At 48.3% G+C, this 17952-nt stretch overlaps 1 protein-coding gene across 2 annotated transcripts in view; it reads right to left on the bottom strand.

Moving 5' to 3' along the window:
- The window catches only part of SHC2 (SHC adaptor protein 2), a 63931-nt gene that overhangs the window by 20630 nt on the left and 25349 nt on the right, over positions 1 to 17952 (bottom strand). For both annotated transcript variants that reach the window (XM_056518029.1, XM_056518028.1), the window contains exons 5-6: positions 9403 to 9456; positions 9267 to 9318 (exon numbers count right to left, since the gene is read on the bottom strand). In XM_056518029.1, the coding sequence (XP_056374004.1) occupies positions 9267 to 9318; positions 9403 to 9456 (106 nt within the window). The remainder of the gene's footprint in view (positions 1 to 9266; positions 9319 to 9402; positions 9457 to 17952) is intronic.

Here is a 17952-nt window from a genome sequence, read left to right as displayed (position 1 = left end):
TGTCGTTCCCCCGATGTCACACTGTGATCAGCGTATTATTGGCCGCAGCTGATCGCAGTGTGACGATCTGTGTACACGGAAGCAGGAAAGAAGACAGAGACCGGAGGACAGAAGAGCTACTTAATTAAATCTCCACCTAACTGGCTACAACTTCATGTTTCTTGTATGTGATTACAAGAAAGTATTAATTTGTATAATGAAAGATCTCAATCCCCAGCAACAAGCATATGTCATTGCACCTCTGCAGTATAACCGCATCCTTTAAAGAGAATTTGTCAGCTGTATTTGCTACTACAGAAAGTGTTGGATAGCTATTAGGGTATAAAAGAAAACTGTACCTGGAGCTTATGGTGGTTATCATACTTATATAATTGCCTTTTTATTTATTAACAAAGTGTCAAAGAGGCAGAGCTTAACGGCTCAAATGCCGCAACCAGGCACGCCTCCTCACTCGCCCTCATTACTAAGCTTCTCCTTGATTGTAAGCCAATCCCTGTACATCAGTCAAGAGGGGGAGGTGTCTTTCCAAATCATGACCAATCAACTGAAATTTTCACAGGTGACTCCATTCAAGGTGCCGAAATATCTCAAAGACAATCAAGAGAAATAGGAGCAGATAAGCTAAATTTCAAGTGTCATAGCAAATGGTCTGAATATTTATCACCATGTGAAATAAATAAAATAAAAATTTTGCTTAAATTTGTAAAATTCGAGTTTAATGTTTTCATTATGGGGTTTTGAGAACAGAATGAGGGGAAGAAAAAAGTGAAAGTGTAAAACTTTCCAAATGCATTGAACATGTAAGCTTGGGTGCTGTAAGGATTGAGAGAGGTTGCTATGCAGAAGCTTTTTTTTTATGTTTTTTTTTTTGTAAATTAATATTAGATAACAAGCACTTGTTAACAAATACAGCAGCCCTGGCAATCAGGACATTAAAGTGTACCTGCTGTTAGTAAAAACTTTTTTTATGCAATGTAGATAATACCCTTTCATGTATATTTGTAATATACTTTGGTTAAAAAATTTGTATATTTTTTAGTGAAAAAATGCTGTCCCTGCAGAGCCTCAGTGCACAGAACCCTGCTTGTCCTCATTGCACAGAGCCCTGCTTGTCCTTAGTGCACAGAGCCCTGCTTGTCCTTAGTGTACAGAGCCCTGCTTCTCCTCAGTGTACAGAGCCTTGCTTGTCCTCAGTGTACAGAGCCCTGCTTGTCCTCAGTGTCCGGGAGCCCTGCTTGTCCTCTGTGTACAGAACCCTGCTTGTCCTCCCTGCACAGAGCCCTGCTTGTCCTCAGTGTACAGAGCCCTGCTTGTCCTCAGTGTACAGAGCCCTGCTTGTCCTCAGTGTACAGAGCCCTTCTTTTCCTCAGTGTACAGAGCCCTGCTTGTCCTCAGTGCACAGAGCCCTGCTTGTCCTCAGTGTACAGAGCCCTGCTTGTCCTCAGTGCAGAGAGCCCTGCTTGTCCTCAGTGCACAGAGCCCTGCTTGTCCTTAGTGTACAGAGCCCTGCTTCTCCTCAGTGTACAAAGCCCTGCTTGTCCTCAGTGTACAGAGCCCTGCTTGTCCTCAGTGTACAGAGCCTTGCTTGTCTTCAGTGTACAGAGCCCTGCTAGAGTCTTGCTTGTCCTCAGTGCACAAAGTCCTGCTTGTCCTCAGTGTACAGAGCCCTACTTGTCTCCAGTGTACAGAGCCCTGCTTGTCCTCAGTGCACAGAGCCCTGCTTGTCCTTAGTGTACAGAGCCCTGCTTCTCCTCAGTGTACAGAGCCCTGCTTGTCCTCAGTGTACAGAGCCCTGCTTGTCCTCAGTGCACAGAGCCCTGCTTGTCCTCAGTGCACAGAGCCCTGCTTCTCCTCAGTGTACAGAGCTCTGCTTGTCTTCAGTTTACAGAGCCCAGCTTGTCCTCAGTGTACAGAGCCCTGCTTGTCCTCAGTGTACAGAGCCCTGCTTGTCCTCAGTGTACAGAGCCCTGCTTGTCCTCAGTGTACAGAGCCCTGCTTGTCCTCAGTGCACAGAGCCCTGCTTGTCGTTAGTGCACAAAGTCCTGCTTGTCCTCAGTGTACAGAGCCCTGCTTGTCCTCAGTGTACAGAGCCCTGCTTGTCCTCAGTGCACAGAGCCCTGCTTGTCCTTAGTGTACAGAGCCCTGCTTCTCCTCAGTGTACAGAGCCCTGCTTGTCCTCAGTGTACATAGGCCTGCTTGTCCTCAGTGCACAGAGCCCTGCTTGTCCTTAGTGTACAGAGCCCTGCTTCTCCTCAACGTACAGAGCCCTGCTTGTCTTCAGTTTACAGAGCCCTGCTTGTCCTCAGTGTACAGAGCCCTGCTTGTCCTCAGTGAACAGAGCCCTGCTTGTCCTCAGTGCACAGAGCCCTGCTTATCCTTTGTGCACAAAGCCCTGCTTTTCCTCTGTGTACAGAGCCCTGCTTGTCCTAAGTGTACAGAGCCCTACTTGTCCTCAGTGCACAGAGCCCTGCTTGTCCTCAGTGTACAGAGCCCTGCTTGTCCTCAGTGCACAGAGCCCTGCTTGTCCTTAGTGTACAGAGCCCTGCTTCTCCTCAGTGTACAGAGCCCTGCTTGTCCTCAGTGTACAGAGCCCTGCTTGTCCTCAGTGCACAGAGCCCTGCTTGTCCTCAGTGCACAGAGCCCTGCTTCTCCTCAGTGTACAGAGCTCTGCTTGTCTTCAGTTTACAGAGCCCAGCTTGTCCTCAGTGTACAGAGCCCTGCTTGTCCTCAGTGTACAGAGCCCTGCTTGTCCTCAGTGTACAGAGCCCTGCTTGTCCTCAGTGTACAGAGCCCTGCTTGTCCTCAGTGCACAGAGCCCTGCTTGTCGTTAGTGTACAGAGCCCTGCTTGTCCTAAGTGTACAGAGCCCTGCTTGTCCTCAGTGCACAGAGCCCTGCTTGTCCTCAGTGTACAGAGCCCTGCTTGTCCTCAGTGCACAGAGCCCTGCTTGTCCTCAGTGCACAGAGCCCTGCTTGTCCTCAGTGCACAGAACCCTGCTTGTCCTTAGTGCAAAGAGCCCTTGTTGTTCTCAGTGTACACAGCCATCCTTGTCCTCATTGTACAGAGCTCTGCTTGTCCTCAGTGTACAGAGCCCTGCTTGTCCTCAGTGTACAGAGCCCTGCATGTCCACAGTGTACAGAGCCATGCTTGTCCTCAGTGTACGGAGCCCTGCTTGTCCTCAGTGTACGGAGCCCTGCTTGTCCTCAGTGTACGGAGCCCTGCTTGTCTTCAGTTTACAGAGCCCAGCTTGTCCTCAGTGTACAGAGCCCTGCTTGTCCTCAGTGTACATAGCCCTGCTTGTCCTCAGTGCACAGAGCCCTGCTTGTCCTTAGTGTACAGAGCCCTGCTTCTCCTCAACGTACAGAGCCCTGCTTGTCTTCAGTTTACAGAGCCCTGCTTGTCCTCAGTGTACAGAGCCCTGCTTGTCCTCAGTGAACAGAGCCCTGCTTGTCCTCAGTGCACAGAGCCCTGCTTATCCTTAGTGCACAAAGCCCTGCTTTTCCTCAGTGTACAGAGCCCTGCTTGTCCTCAGTGTACAGAGCCCTGCTTGTCCTCAGTGCACAGAGCCCTGCTTGTCCTCAGTGTACAGAGCCCTGCTTGTCCTCAGTGCACAGAGCCCTGCTTGTCCTCAGTGCACAGAGCCCTGCTTGTCCTCAGTGCACAGAACCCTGCTTGTCCTTAGTGCAAAGAGCCCTTGTTGTTCTCAGTGTACACAGCCATCCTTGTCCTCATTGTACAGAGCTCTGCTTGTCCTCAGTGTACAGAGCCCTGCTTGTCCTCAGTGTACAGAGCCCTGCTTGTCCTCAGTGTACAGAGCCCTGCTTGTCCTCAGTGTACAGAGCCCTGCTTGTCCTCAGTGTACAGAACCCTGCTTGTCCTCAGTGTACAGAGCCCTGCTTTTCCTCAGTGTACAGAGCCCTGCTTGTCCTCAGTGTACAGAGTCCTGCTTGTCCTCAGTGTACAGAGCCCTGCTTGTCCTCAGTGCACAGAACCCTGCTTGTCCTCATTGTACAGAGCCCTGCTTGTCCTCAGTGCACAGAGCCCTGCTTGTCCTCAGTGCACAGAGTGCTGCTTATCCTCAGTGCACAGAGTGCTGCTTATCCTCAGTGCACATGGCCCTGCTTGTCCTCAGTGCACAGAGTGCTGCTTATCCTCAGTGCACAGAGTGCTGCTTATCCTCAGTGCACAGAGTGCTGCTTATCCTCAGTGCACATGGCCCTGCTTGTCCTCAGTGCACAGAACCCTGCTTGTCCTCAGTGCACAGAGCCCTGCTTGTCCTCAGTGCACAGAGTGCTGCTTATCCTCAGTGCACAGAGTGCTGCTTATCCTCAGTGCACATGGCCCTGCTTGTCCTCAGTGCACAGAACCCTGCTTATCCTCGGTGCACAGAGCCCTGCTTGTCCTCAGTGTACACAGCCTTCCTTGTCCTCAGTGTACACAGCCCTGGTTGTCCTCAGTGTATAGAGCCCTGCTTGTCCTCAGTGTACAGAGGCCTGCTTGTCCACAGTGTACAGAGCCATGCTTGTCCTCAGTGTACACAGCCCTGCTTGTCCTCAGTGTACGGAGCCCTGCTTGTCCTCAGTGTACGGAGCCCTGCTTGTCCTCAGTGTAAAGAGCCCTGCTTGTCCTCAGTATAAAGAGCTCTGCTTGTCCACAGTGTACAGAGCCCTGCTTGTCCAAAGTGTACAGAGCCCTGCTTCTCCTCAGTGTACACAGCCCTGCTTCTCCTCAGTGTACACAGCCCTGCTTGTCCTCAGTTTACGGAGCCCTGCTTGTCCTCAGTGTACAGAGCCCTACTTGTCCTCAGTGCACAGAGCCCTGCTTGTCCTCAGTGCACGCAGCCTTCCTTGTCCTCAGTGTACAGAGCCCTGCTTGTCCTCAGTTTACAGAGCCCTGCTTGTCCTCAGTGTTGTCCTCAGTGTACAGAGCCCTGCTTGTCCTCAGTGTACAGAGCCCTTCTTGTCTTCAGTGTACAGAGCCCTGCTTGTCCACAGTGTACAGAGCCCTGCTTGTCCTCAGTGTACGGAGCCCCGCTTGTCCTCAGTGTACGGAGCCCCGCTTGTCCTCAGTGTACAGAGCCCCGTTTGTCCTCAGTGTACAGAGCCCTGCTTGTCCTCAGTACACAGAGGCCTGCTTGTCCTCAGTACACAGAGGCCTGCTTGTCCTCAGTGTACAGAGCCCTGCTTGTCCTCAGTGTACAGAGCCCTTCTTTTCCTCAGTGTACAGAGCCCTGCTTGTCCTCAGTGTACAAAGCCCTGCTTGTCCTCAGTGTACAGAGCCCTGCTTGTCCTCAGTGTACAGAGCCCTGCTTGTCCTCAGTGTACAGAGTCCTGCTTGTCCTCAGTGTACAGAGCCCTGCTTGTCCTCAGTATAAAGAGCCCTGCTTGTCCTCAGTGTACAGAGCCCTGCTTGTCCTCAGTGTACAGAGCCCGGTTTGTCCTCAATGTACAGAGCCCTGCTTGTCCTCAGTACACAGAGGCCTGCTTGTCCTCAGTGTACAGAGCCCTGCTTGTCCTCAGTGTACAGAGCCCTGCTTGTCCTCAGTGTACAGAGCCCTGTTCGTCCTCAGTGTACAGAACCCTGCTTGTTCTCAGTGTACAGAGCCCTGCTTTTCCTCAGTGTACAGAGCCCTGCTTGTCCTCAGTGTACAGAGTCCTGCTTGTCCTCAGTGTACAGAGCCCTGCTTGTCCTCAGTGCACAGAACCCTGCTTGTCCTCAGTGTACAGAGCCCTGCTTGTCCTCAGTGCACAGAGCCCTGCTTGTCCTCAGTGCACAGAGTGCTGCTTATCCTCAGTGCACAGAGTGCTGCTTATCCTCAGTGCACATGGCCCTGCTTGTCCTCAGTGCACAGAACCCTGCTTGTCCTCAGTGTACACAGCCTTCCTTGTCCTCAGTGTACAGAGCTCTGCTTGTCCTCAGTGTACAGAGCCCTGCTTGTCCTCAGTGCACAGAGCCCTGCTTGTCCTCAGTGCACAGAGTGCTGCTTATCCTCAGTGCACAGACTGCTGCTTATCCTCAGTGCACATGGCCCTGCTTGTCCTCAGTGCACAGAACCCTGCTTGTCCTCAGTGGACAGAGCCCTGCTTGTCCTCAGTGTACACAGCCTTCCTTGTCCTCAGTGTACAGAGCTCTGCTTGTCCTCAGTGTACAGAGCCCTGCTTGTCCTCAGTGTACATAGGCCTGCTTGTCCACAGTGTACAGAGCCATGCTTGTCTTCAGTGTACACAGCCCTGCTTGTCCTCAGTGTACGGAGCCCTGCTTGTCCTCAGTGTACGGAGCCCTGCTTGTCCTCAGTGTAAAGAGCCCTGCTTGTCCTCAGTATAAAGAGCTCTGCTTGTCCACAGTGTACAGAGCCCTGCTTGTCCAAAGTGTACAGAGCCCTGCTTCTCCTCAGTGTACACAGCCCTGCTTGTCCTCAGTTTACGGAGCCCTGCTTGTCCTCAGTGTACAGAGCCCTGCTTGTCCTCAGTGCACAGAGCCCTGCTTGTCCTCAGTGCACGCAGCCTTCCTTGTCCTCAGTGTACAGAGCCCTGCTTGTCCTCAGTGTACAGAGCCCTGCTTGTCCTCAGTGTTGTCCTCAGTGTACACAGCCTTCCTTGTCCTCAGTGTACAGAGCTCTGCGTGTCCTCAGTGTACACAGCCTTCCTTGTCCTCAGTGTACAGAGCTCTGCTTGTCCTCAGTGTACACAGCCCTGCTTGTCCTCAGTGTACGGAGCCCTGCTTGTCCTCAGTATAAAGAGCCCTGCTTGTCCTCATATTACAGAGCCCTGCTTGTCCTCAGTGTACAGAGCCCTGTTTGTCCTCAGTGTACAGAGCCCTGCTTGTCCTCAGTACACAGAGGCCTGCTTGTCCTCAGTACACAGAGGCCTGCTTGTCCTCAGTGTACAGAGCCCTGCTTGTCTTCAGTGTACAGAGCCCTTCGTTTCCTCAGTTTACAGAGCCCTGCTTGTCCACAGTGTACAGAACCCTGCTTGTCCTCAGTGTACAGAGCCCTGCTTTTCCTCAGTGTACAGAGCCCTGCTTGTCCTCAGTGTACAGAGTCCTGTCCTGCTTGTCCTCAGTGTACAGAGCCCTGCTTGTTCTCAGTGCACAGAACCCTGCTTGTCCTCAGTGTACAGATCCCTGCTTGTCCTCAGTGCACAGAGCCCTGCTTGTCCTCAGTGCACAGAGTGCTGCTTATCCTCAGTGCACAGAGTGCTGCTTATCCTCAGTTCACAGGGCCCTGCTTGTCCTCAGTGTACAGAGCCCTGCTTGTCCTCAGTGTACAGAGCCCTGCTTGTCCTCAGTGTACAGAGCCCTGCTTGTCCTCAGTGTACAGAGCCCTGCTTGTCCTCAGTGCACAGAACCCTGCTTGTCCTCAGTGTACAGAGCCCTGCTTGTCCTCAGTGCACAGAGTACTGCTTATCCTCAGTGCCCAGGGCCCTGCTTGTCCTCAGTGTACAGAGCCCTGCTTGTCCTCAGTGTACAGAGCCCTGCTTGTCCTCAGTGTACAGAGCCCTGCTTAAACACTTCCTGAATTTGGACTCCTCAAAGAAACACACAGACAATAGCTGCAGGGACAAAAATATATACATTTTTAACCAATGTATATTATGAATATACATATAATGTTATTTTCTACATTATATAAAAAGTTTTTGCAAATGGAAGGTACATTTTAAGATATAATAAAGTAAATGTTTATGTACATGGAAATTGTGAATTCAATACCTTGGAATTTTTCATAATTAAAACAATTTCCAAGGACAGGGGTCCGAATAGCCGAATAATATGATGACATTGTCAGTCAAATTCGTTAAGACAGTAATTGCGGTATATACAAAATTTAAGTTAGTAACGCCGAAAACGTGTACCAAACAGTGCACACAAAAACATGAAATCATTATTAATCCATATACTTTATTAAATTCACAAAGTTTAAAACATACATAGAAAAGGGCAGAATGCATAAAAAAGGCACTGAATCACTATGGAAAGGCAGGTATAAGTCTATGTGAAATGTAATATAGCAGAGTAATCACATAAATAGATGGCAATAGGGATTATAAATGCAAGGGAACCTCAGTATAAGACTATGACGAACATAAGTAAATTAAAAGAAAACAAAGCCCAATGCCCAATCAAGAATGCCAGACCATACCTACCAAGAGGTATGGTATGGTATGGTCTGGCATTCTTGATTGGGCATTGGGCTTTGTTTTCTTTTAATTGACTTATGTTCGTCACAGTCTTAGGCTGGGTTCACACTACGTTTTCCCCCATACGGGAGCGCATACGGCAGGGGGGAGCTAAAAGCTTGTGCTCCCGTATGTCACCGTATGCGCTCCCGTATGTCATTCATTTCAATGAGCCGACCGGAGTGAAACGTTCGGTCGGCTCATTTTTGCGCCGTATGCGCTTTTACAACCGGACCTAAAACTGTGGTCAACCACGGTTTTAGGTCCGGTTCTAAAAGCGCATACGGTGCAAAAATGAGCCGACCGGACCGAACGTTTCACTCCGGTCGGCTCATTGAAATGAATGACATACGGGAGCGCATACGGTGACATACAGGAGCGCGAGCTTTTAGCTCCCCCCTGCCGTATGCGCTCCCGTATGGGGGAAAACGTAGTGTGAACCCAGCCTTATACTGAGGTTCCCTTGCATTTATAATCCCTATTGCCATCTATTTATGTGATTACTCTGCTATATTACATTTCACATAGACTTATACCTACCTTTCCATAGTGATTCAGTGCCTTTTTTATGCATTCTGCACTTTTCTATGTATGTTTTAAACTTTGTGAATTTAATAAAGTATATGGATTAATAATGATTTCATGTTTTTGTGTGCACTGTTTGGTACACGTTTTCGGCGTTCCTATTTAGCAAGTGCACCCCCACTTACTTTTTACAGTAGGTTGGTTTTTCTCTTTTTTGGTGTTAAAATTTAAGTTAGTGTAACATATGAATCCTGATATTTTAGGGATTTTTTCACTTGCAATCTGCATCTGAAATCTGTTCAGATTTTGATACGAATCATCAACCAGAAGTTCCAAATTAATTTCAAGAAATGTACGTCCCTTTTTTAGGTGCTGAACATTTCACGTCATTTTTGAAAAACATGCAGCTTTTATCAGTATGGTGTGGATTTTTCCATTGAAGTCAATGGGAGGAGGGTTTTGTTTATGCAAAACTTCCCTGATTTGAAATAATACAAGTGATTTTTTTTTTCCACAAAGTTGCAGCCAACACCTTTACAAGCAATAGTAAGTATTGTTTATGTACCTCTCTGGTTAATAGGATCCTTGGCCACATATGCCACATAGTCTGTTGTGTCCTAGCAGAAAAAAAGGGAATAGTCAGTGTCTCAGTTCAATTTTGTTATCTTGGAATACAGTGAAAGACTTGAATGAGCACTTACCAAATCCCCTCCTGATGCAAAGGAGATTGCTTGCATGTGATGGTTGGCAATAACCTGCAAAAATGACACAACTGTTTGAATAGAAGTCATTTTACAAGGATTTATAGAGGAGATTTATCAAAACCTGTGCAAAAGAGAAGTTGCCCAGTTGCCCATAGCAACTAATCAGATCGCTTTTTTCATTTTGCAGAGGCCTTGTTAAAAATGAAAGAAGCAAGCTGATTGGTTGCTCTGGGCAACTGGGCAACTTTTCCTCTGGACAGGTTTTGATAAATCTCCCCCTATATCCTTTGTCTGAGAGCAATATACACGTCTCAGCATTGTGCAGACAATGATTGGAGTATAAAATTATTCTTAATGGCGTTGCCAGAGCTGCGAGAGACAAGTAATATATTAAAGGGGTACTCCGGCCCTAAGACATCTTATCCCCTATCCAAAGGATCTGTACAGTCATTTGTTATCCTTTTTCCTATCCACTTATGTCATATCGTGGGGGGTCCAGCCGCAATCTTTCATGCAGCACCCCGCTATCATCAGCCTCCAGAGTGAACATTGCTCCGGGTTTGATGAATCACGGGATCAGAGTATCGTGACATCACGGCTCCGCCCCCGAGTGAAGTCACGCTCCGCACCCTCAATGCAAGCCTATGGGAGGGGTCTTGGTGGCTGCCACACCCCCTCCCATAGACTTGCATTGAGGGGGCGGAGCGTGACATCACACGGGGCGGAGCCATGACATCACGGTACTCCGGCCCCGTGATCGTTATTCATCAAACCCGGAGCAATGTTCACTCTGGAGGCTGATGATAGCGGGGTGCTGCATAAAAAAAGATTGCGGGGGTCCCCAGCGGCTGGACCCCCCATGATATGACATAAGTGGATAGGAAAAAGGATAACAAATTAAGGCAAGGTACACACTATGTTTAGGGCTTCTGTCACAATTATCTGTCACCATCCTGCCAAGAACAGATTGCCAACGTATACTGTAATGGAGAACAGTGGATGCCATTTATTTCAAGTGATTCAGTTCAGACCGCATACGTTCTTTCCAGCGGACTCAAAAGCGCGGTCTGCTGTGCTATCCAGTCTGTTAAAAATGCTATATATGTACTGAACATAGTCACTAGGTGATGCCATTTGTGCCATTAAAATTAATGGCATTCGCTGATCTCTGCTAGAGAAAATTCTGTTTTCAGTGGGATGCCAACGGATACCTGTGACAGAAACCCTGAACCCAATATGAACCAAGCCTTAGGCAGGTTTTAAAAAAGCATTTTACCTGCATATTTTTCACATCCACTTCCTGGTCTGACCATGGGTCTGATAAGCTAAACTGACAGTCTATTCTTACATGGATTTATGTTATAAAATGCCATAAAAACCACAACACATTAGAAAGAAAGGTGCAGTTTTTTTTTTGTTAAAGTTGCAACGCAACCTGTGGGTGAATACAGCCCTCAACAGTGTCCTTAAAGGGGTACTAGCGTGCTGACAACTTATCCCCTATCTAAAGGATAGGGGATAAGTTGCCTGATCACATGGGTTCCCGCCGCTTGGAACCCCCGCGATCTCGAACACAGCACCCCACTCTCATCAGGCCTCGGAGCATGTATCGTGATGTCACGGCTACGCCCCATTTGACATCACACGCCGCCCCCTCAATGTAAGTCTATGGCAGGGGGCAAGACAGCTGTCGCGCCCCTGCCATAGACTTGCATTGAGGGAGCGGGGCGTGACGTCACACGGAGGCAGAGCTGTGACGTCACGATCACCGGCGCCGTCATCAGACCCGGAGCGGATGTTCGCTCCGGGGCCTGATGAGAGCAGGGTGCTGCGTGCGAGATCGCGGGGGTCCCCAGCGGCGGGACCCCGCACGATCAGGCAACGTATCCCCTATCCTTTAGATAGGGGATAAGTTGTCAGCACGGTAGTACCCCTTTAAGGGTAGGGTCACACTGGGCACATATACAGAGTATTTCACGATCCAAGAAAACTGCTGAGCAGAGTGAAATATACTGTGTATGCTCTAGGAGCAGACACATGGCTTTTCCCGCTACTGTCCTGTGTCTGCAATAGGTTCGGAGGACAGTTGTGCGCACCAGTTTAACTGTGACGTGCGATCGGCTCCCGAACCTTATTGCACACACAGGGCTTTGGCTGGAAAAGCCCTGTGTCTGCTCCTAGTGCATACACAGTGTATTTTGACACTGCTCGGCAGATTTCTCACAGTGTCAAATATGCTGCGTATCCACCCAGTGTGACCCTACCCTTAAGAACACCACTAAGGCTGGGTTCCCATCACGTTTTTCCCAATACGGGGCCGCATACGGCTGGGGGGGGGGGTGGGAGCTGAAACCGGGCGCTCCCGTATCCCTGCTGGATGCGGCCCATATGTAATTAATTTCAATTCATTTCATTTTTTCCTGAATGCGGTTTGCCACCGGACCTAAAACCGTAGTCAACCACGGTTTTAGGTCCGGTAGAAAACCGCATATGGGGAAAAATTAGCCGACCAGTTCACTCTGGTTGGCTCATTGAAATTAAATACATACGGGCCGCAAACGGCAGGGATACAGGAGTGCCCGGTTTTGGCTCCCCCCAGCCGTATGTATTGCCGTATGTAAAATTTTACACAGCAGATGCACCGACAGCAGTCACAGAGTAATGGCAGAGCAACCTCCCTGTTGCAGACAAGCCGGCACACAGAGCTACGCGGCTGCAGCAGGGGGCTTGCTCTGCCATCCCTCTGCCTCCACTCTGTGCCTGCCATCGGCGCATCCGCAGTCTGAAATACATGTGTGACTGTACCCTAAGGCAGGAAAAAACTTATGGAGGTTCATGAGAGAAAGGACACTACAAGTTGAGTGAAAAACTCCACACCTACAGTGTACTGTGTCAATGCGTTGACATCCTTTTTGACAGGTTGGCAACATACAACCTGAAGAAGAAGATGAAGGAACTTCCAGTTGCGCGCTGCCATGCTCAGCTGCAGTCAAGTGAGCTCCCGCACCTCCCAGCCTCTTACCGTACTTCACAGACCAGCAAGTATTACCACTGGCGGCACCTGCGTCCCCCAGGATCGCGGCCAGTCCCCCCTGCTCCTGTATGGAGTGGTACCTGCTCGGGTGCAGCCAGAAAGCACTGGCCCGGCATGGAGTGGGGCGCTTGTTACGGGAGCAGTATGCTCCGCTCCACCTAACCCTGGAGACAACTGGGCACCCATGAGGCCTGAGGAAGCTTTACACTCTACTCCCTGCCTGTCAGACTGCATGGCGGCTCACCTAGGAGAACCTTCTACCTCCTCTCTTCATCAGCCTCACTGTATCATTTCAGGCCCTGGTGGGTCCCAGCTTTTACCAGCCAGTCTGTCTAATGATGGTAATCAGTCTGCACGGATGTCTCCAGCCTTTTCTAGTCCCTCACCTCTTTTTTATGTTAAAACACTGGTGACAGTAGTGATGGTCCAAATAGTACTTGACTTGCAGAGAACTTTGGAGGCAACGCTTCAGGCATCCTTTCACATGTTGCGATCTGATCTCGCACAAACGAATGCTATGGTTGCTATAGTCCAGAATGATGTTAAAATGCTTGAGAGGGGCCATGCTAATGTCTCTGCCTCCCTGGCTGACCTTCAACAGGAAAACGCTAATTTATGGGCCAAACTTGACGACCTGGAGAACAGAGCCAGGCATAATTATTACACATTGTAGGACTTTCAGAACAGGTGAAGGCGAGCTATCATCAGCGCATATGTGAAATGGAACTGTCTGAAGCCTTAGGATTGGACCACTACTGCAGGGTGGAAAGAGTGCATAGACTAGACCCAGATCCTGGCGACCATGATGCAAATGTGGGACTTTCTCAGTCTTCGCAACAAAATCGACCTTGCCAGGTCATTTTAAAGTTGCTAGACTACATCTACTCCCCAGCTCTGTTACGGGCCTTCAGGATGCGCAATACTCCCCTCGTACTACGGGATTGCCAAGTCTTGCTGTTTGAGGACTTTTCAACGCCAGTCTTCAGTACCCTACTCTACTCCGCATTTACCATGAGGATGGCACTTCTTCTGTGTTTTCTAGTCCAGCGGTGGTGGAAGTCACACTCCACAGTCCAGTTAGGTCTGGATGCACGAGAGGCAGTCCTCACCCTGTCAGAGAGGAACCTTTCACTCCCTCTCCTGGACGTTTGGGGTCTCAGTGTGATGCCTTCTGACTGCCCTTGCTAGGGCCTGACTACCACAGCTACACACTCTCTGTACCAGTGGAGTGAGTATAATTGATCTTGCCTGTGGGACCCGTTCTCTGGTGTGTTTCTATGTCTCCTGTTCTTTGGTAGCGTGATGCTGGACTGTGGGACATATCTAACCCTCTTGTAGACTGGTGCCTACGTAACCCCAAGTCCATCCATGTCAAGCCGGTGTGGGAGGGGGTGGGGTATCCCCCTTTGGCTTAATTTCCTTTTCTCAGAACCCCACTATATCCCTCGAGAATGTCACAGCTTCTGTGGCCTAGGTCAATAGGATTATCTTGAATCTGCGCCTGTGGTCTGGATAGCTGCTGCAAATTTGGACATTGAGCTGCTGGTCTCTTTTTCAATTGTCTACATATGTTTGGGGGGGGCATTTCTTTGTTATGCCAGGGGAATTATTTTGTTCATTAGTTGTATGAGTATTATTATCTTGTCACTATTTTCTACCATTGTCTGGGAGGTTGCTCCTACTAGGCTTGGTAGAAAGAAAGTGAAGTCCACAACAGGATGTTAGGCACTTACGGTGTTTTTTGTGCTTTTTTACATTGTTATATTGCTCTTTGTCTTTGTTTTTGTCCTCGAGGCTTTTGATTCCTACCTAGGCCTGGACGACCCCTCTTAGTTTACTCGCCTCTTTGTCCTGCATAGGGTGGTGTGAGTGTTGTCGGTGTTTTTTTTTCTTCTTTTCTCTCTCCATATTCTCACCTGTCTCTCCTTTTAAAGGGGTTACAAATTTGTAAATTACTTCTATTTAAAAATCTTAATCCTTCTAGTACTTATCTGCTGCTGTATGTTCCAGAGGAAGTTCTTTACTTTTTAAATTTCCTTTCTGTCTGACCACAGTGATCTCTTCTGACACCTCTGTCCATTTTAGAAACTGGTCATAGCAGGATAGGTTTGCTATGGGGATTTGCTCCTACTCTGGACAGTTCCTGCTAACATCCCGTGACCTATTATCATGAATAGTAGATTTTGAAGTCCAAACCATGGTGATCTCTGATCACTCCCCCATCTCTGTCACGCTGTCTGATACTTACCTAAAAGGGGCTGATTTTTAATGGCACTTCCCTGCTTATATGACAAAAGATGATAACTTTATTGAATCCTTGAAGAGCTGGTGGACATAATTATCTTGGCATTATAGTGCACACCTTTCCAATGCTCCCTTATACTGGGAATCTGTGAAGTCTGTATTGCATGGCCGATTGATTGCTTACATGATCACAGTGAAGAAGAAATCCCTCCACCATTTCCAAGAGGCCAGTAAGGCGCTACAGGCGGCTTACACTTCTTACATTTCCCACCATTGTAGGGCAGCTTGTCAGGCATGGAAAGAAGTGAAGACTACTTTCGACCAATGGTCGCACAGCAAATGTTTAGCGTCCTTCTCCAGATTCAAGGCTAAGCTGTTCCGTTTTCGGAACAAGTCCAGTCGCCTCCTTGCTTGCCTGGCTAAGGGCTGTAGGCCCCTTTAGCACTTCTTTGGTTTGCGTGATGCATCGAAGATGATGCATATGGACCCTAGAGAAATTAACTCACTTTTCCGTTACTACTATTTATCTCTGTATTCCTCCACCCTAGCAGACATGGCTTTGGGTAAGACATTATTGGAGTCGGTTAAGCTACCCGTGTTGACCTCGGATCAGTGGGATGCTCAGAATGCGAGCTTTAAGTCTGTCAGACCATAAAGAACCTCCATAATGTGAAAACTTCTGGCCCAGATGGCATTTGTTTTATAGAGTTTTGGTAGACCAAATTGTACCCCAACTAATGTCTTACTACAACCATCTACTGCACTTCGGCTCTATGCCTCTCCACTCCAATACTGCCACATAAAACTTTTGTTAAAACCAGGCAAAGACCCTCTACTTCTACAGTCTTACCGCCCTATCTCCTTAATTAATCAGGACCTTAAATTAGTTAATCTACGATTTATGCTGATCACTTGAGCAAGTTTTTACTTTCCCTTATAGGTCCTTCTCAGGTGGGATTCATCCGAAACTCAGCAGTGACTAATATTCGCAAGGTACTGATGATCCTGGATAGGGTGCAGCATCGTTCCCGAGCCAGGGGAAACACAGCTGGTAAGCTGTTATTAGCTCTTGATGCTGAAAAGGCATTTGACAGGACTGGACATTTCCGCACTTTTTTAAGAGGCCCCTATTCTTTCCCAATGGAGCAGATTCATTCTTCAGCCATACTGTCCCCCCCCCCCCACCCTTTCCTCTCTTTAAAGGGATGAGAAAGGGGTGCCCCCTGTCTCCGCTCTTGTTTAATTTGGCCCTAGAACCCTTAGCTCGGCACTTGGAGGACTTGGAGGATGCATATAGGGGTATTTTTAATCCAGCATGAGGAGGTCAAGCTGACCCTTTTCGCAAATGATATCCTCATTTTTATGGCTGATTCGGCACCCATTATTCTCACTTGATGTCCATTCTCAGCACTTTGGCTCTTTTTCAGGGTATAGAGTTAATCCATCCAAGAGTGAGATCCTTTCTCTGGGCCCTTTTAAACCTACCAGTTTTTGGAGCTCTCTGGGTCTACCGACAGAACTCGTTACGTCATTCATCACGTATCTTGGCATTAAAATTGGGAAAGCTCCCTCCTCTTTATACACATTGAATTATCCTCCTTTATTTAAGCAAATTCAGGAGGAGTTGCAACGCTGGTTCCCTCTCGCTATGTCATTCCTGGGCAAATGCCATTTTATTAAGATGATCAGCTTCCCTTGTTTGTTATCAATTGCAAACTCTGCCCATCTTCCTTAGCATAAGGATGTCACTTCCCTGAACTCGGCCTTTACACGCTGAGCTGTCAGGCGGATTGTGCTCCAAAAATGTATGCTTTGCAAAGCTGATGGTGGGGTTGGTTTCCTAATATCCGTGGCTATAATCTATCTTGTATTTTTCGCCATGTCATGGATTGGCTTCATAGCTCCAATTACCATTTAAACTTGAGCCGTGAGGCTGATGTGATTTCCCCATGGAACTTGGTATCCTGTCTTCATGCCCGCATACCTAGCCTTCCCGCCCATATAAAGCATTCCCTGGTAATCAGAGACACTATCTTGACTTGGAAGGCTACCCGCAGGGCCTATGGACTTCCTTTTCTGCTGTCTGGGCATCTCGACCTCCAGAATTTCCCCAAGGTAGGGGAAACAGTTTGTTTGAGGCCTTGTGACTTAAGGGGGTCCGAGTTGCGAAACAGTGGCTCACCCTGCAGGAAACTCTGTCCAAGTTCTTATTACCGCCCTCTCATTTCCTCCAGGTGCCTCAACTTCTCTCCTTTTGCACCTTAAGACTCCGCGACCCCTTCTCAAAGGTGTGACCCTCTTCCTTTGAGGACATGGTGGGGACACAACCCAGAAATGTCTCCTTTTCGGGTCTTTACAGGTGTTTTAGCGATTGTCTCCTAAAAGTCTCTAAGCATGAACTATTTGCTAAGTGTGAAGCAGTCCTTCAAACCCCTGACTTACAGGAACAGGTATTAGATGGGTGGGCCAAGGTGCGGGCTAATGTTATCAGTGAGTGGTGGCGTGAAACTTTTACATTTTGGCTATCTGGGCTTCAATATCCCTCCTCATCTAGCCTCCTCTAACTTCCCTGATAGACTTACCTCATGTCTGAAATGTGGTGAGCCAAGTACTGATTTCTATCATGGAATCTGTAACTGTACATAGACTAGATTTTTTTGGAACGTGATTATTGAGTACATTGCTAGATTTTGGAAAATCCAGGTGCCTTTGACTCCTCAGGTCCTTTTGTTCCAGTCTGTCAACCTGTCCATTGCAGAGGAGGTAGGCCTTCACAGTTTCCTAAATTTATGCATATTGTTTTGCTGGTAGCGAAAAGGGTATTGATGGATCAAACCTGCCATGCCAGCAGCTACTGACGTGGTGGACAAGTTGAAATCCTTTTTGGAGGTCGATAGACTGGACATGGAGAACCACAGGGAATGGAATGCTAAAAATTATTTACAAAATGGCGCACCTTTCTCACAGCCCATTACTCGAAGTCTCAAATTGATGCTATTGTATTGCCTTTCCGTCATGTGGAGTCGTACTGTTTGACCACTTTGAGCAACACCTTGGGCCCGCTCTGTCTCAATAGAAACATATAAACATGGAATGTTTCGGCAGATAAGAACCATTTGGCACATCTAGTCTGCCCAATAATCTGAATCCCACCAACAGTCCCTGGCCCTATCTTATATGAAGGATAGCCTTATGTCTATCTTATATGAAGGATAGCATTATGCCTATCCCTATGTTATATGAAGGATAGCCCATGCATGTTTAAACTC

Source organism: Hyla sarda, chromosome 1, assembly GCF_029499605.1.
Source record: "Hyla sarda isolate aHylSar1 chromosome 1, aHylSar1.hap1, whole genome shotgun sequence".
NCBI classification, from domain to species: domain Eukaryota; kingdom Metazoa; phylum Chordata; class Amphibia; order Anura; family Hylidae; genus Hyla; species Hyla sarda.
Note: the sequence above shows the minus strand (reverse complement) of the source record. Positions and strands in the feature narration are given on the sequence as shown.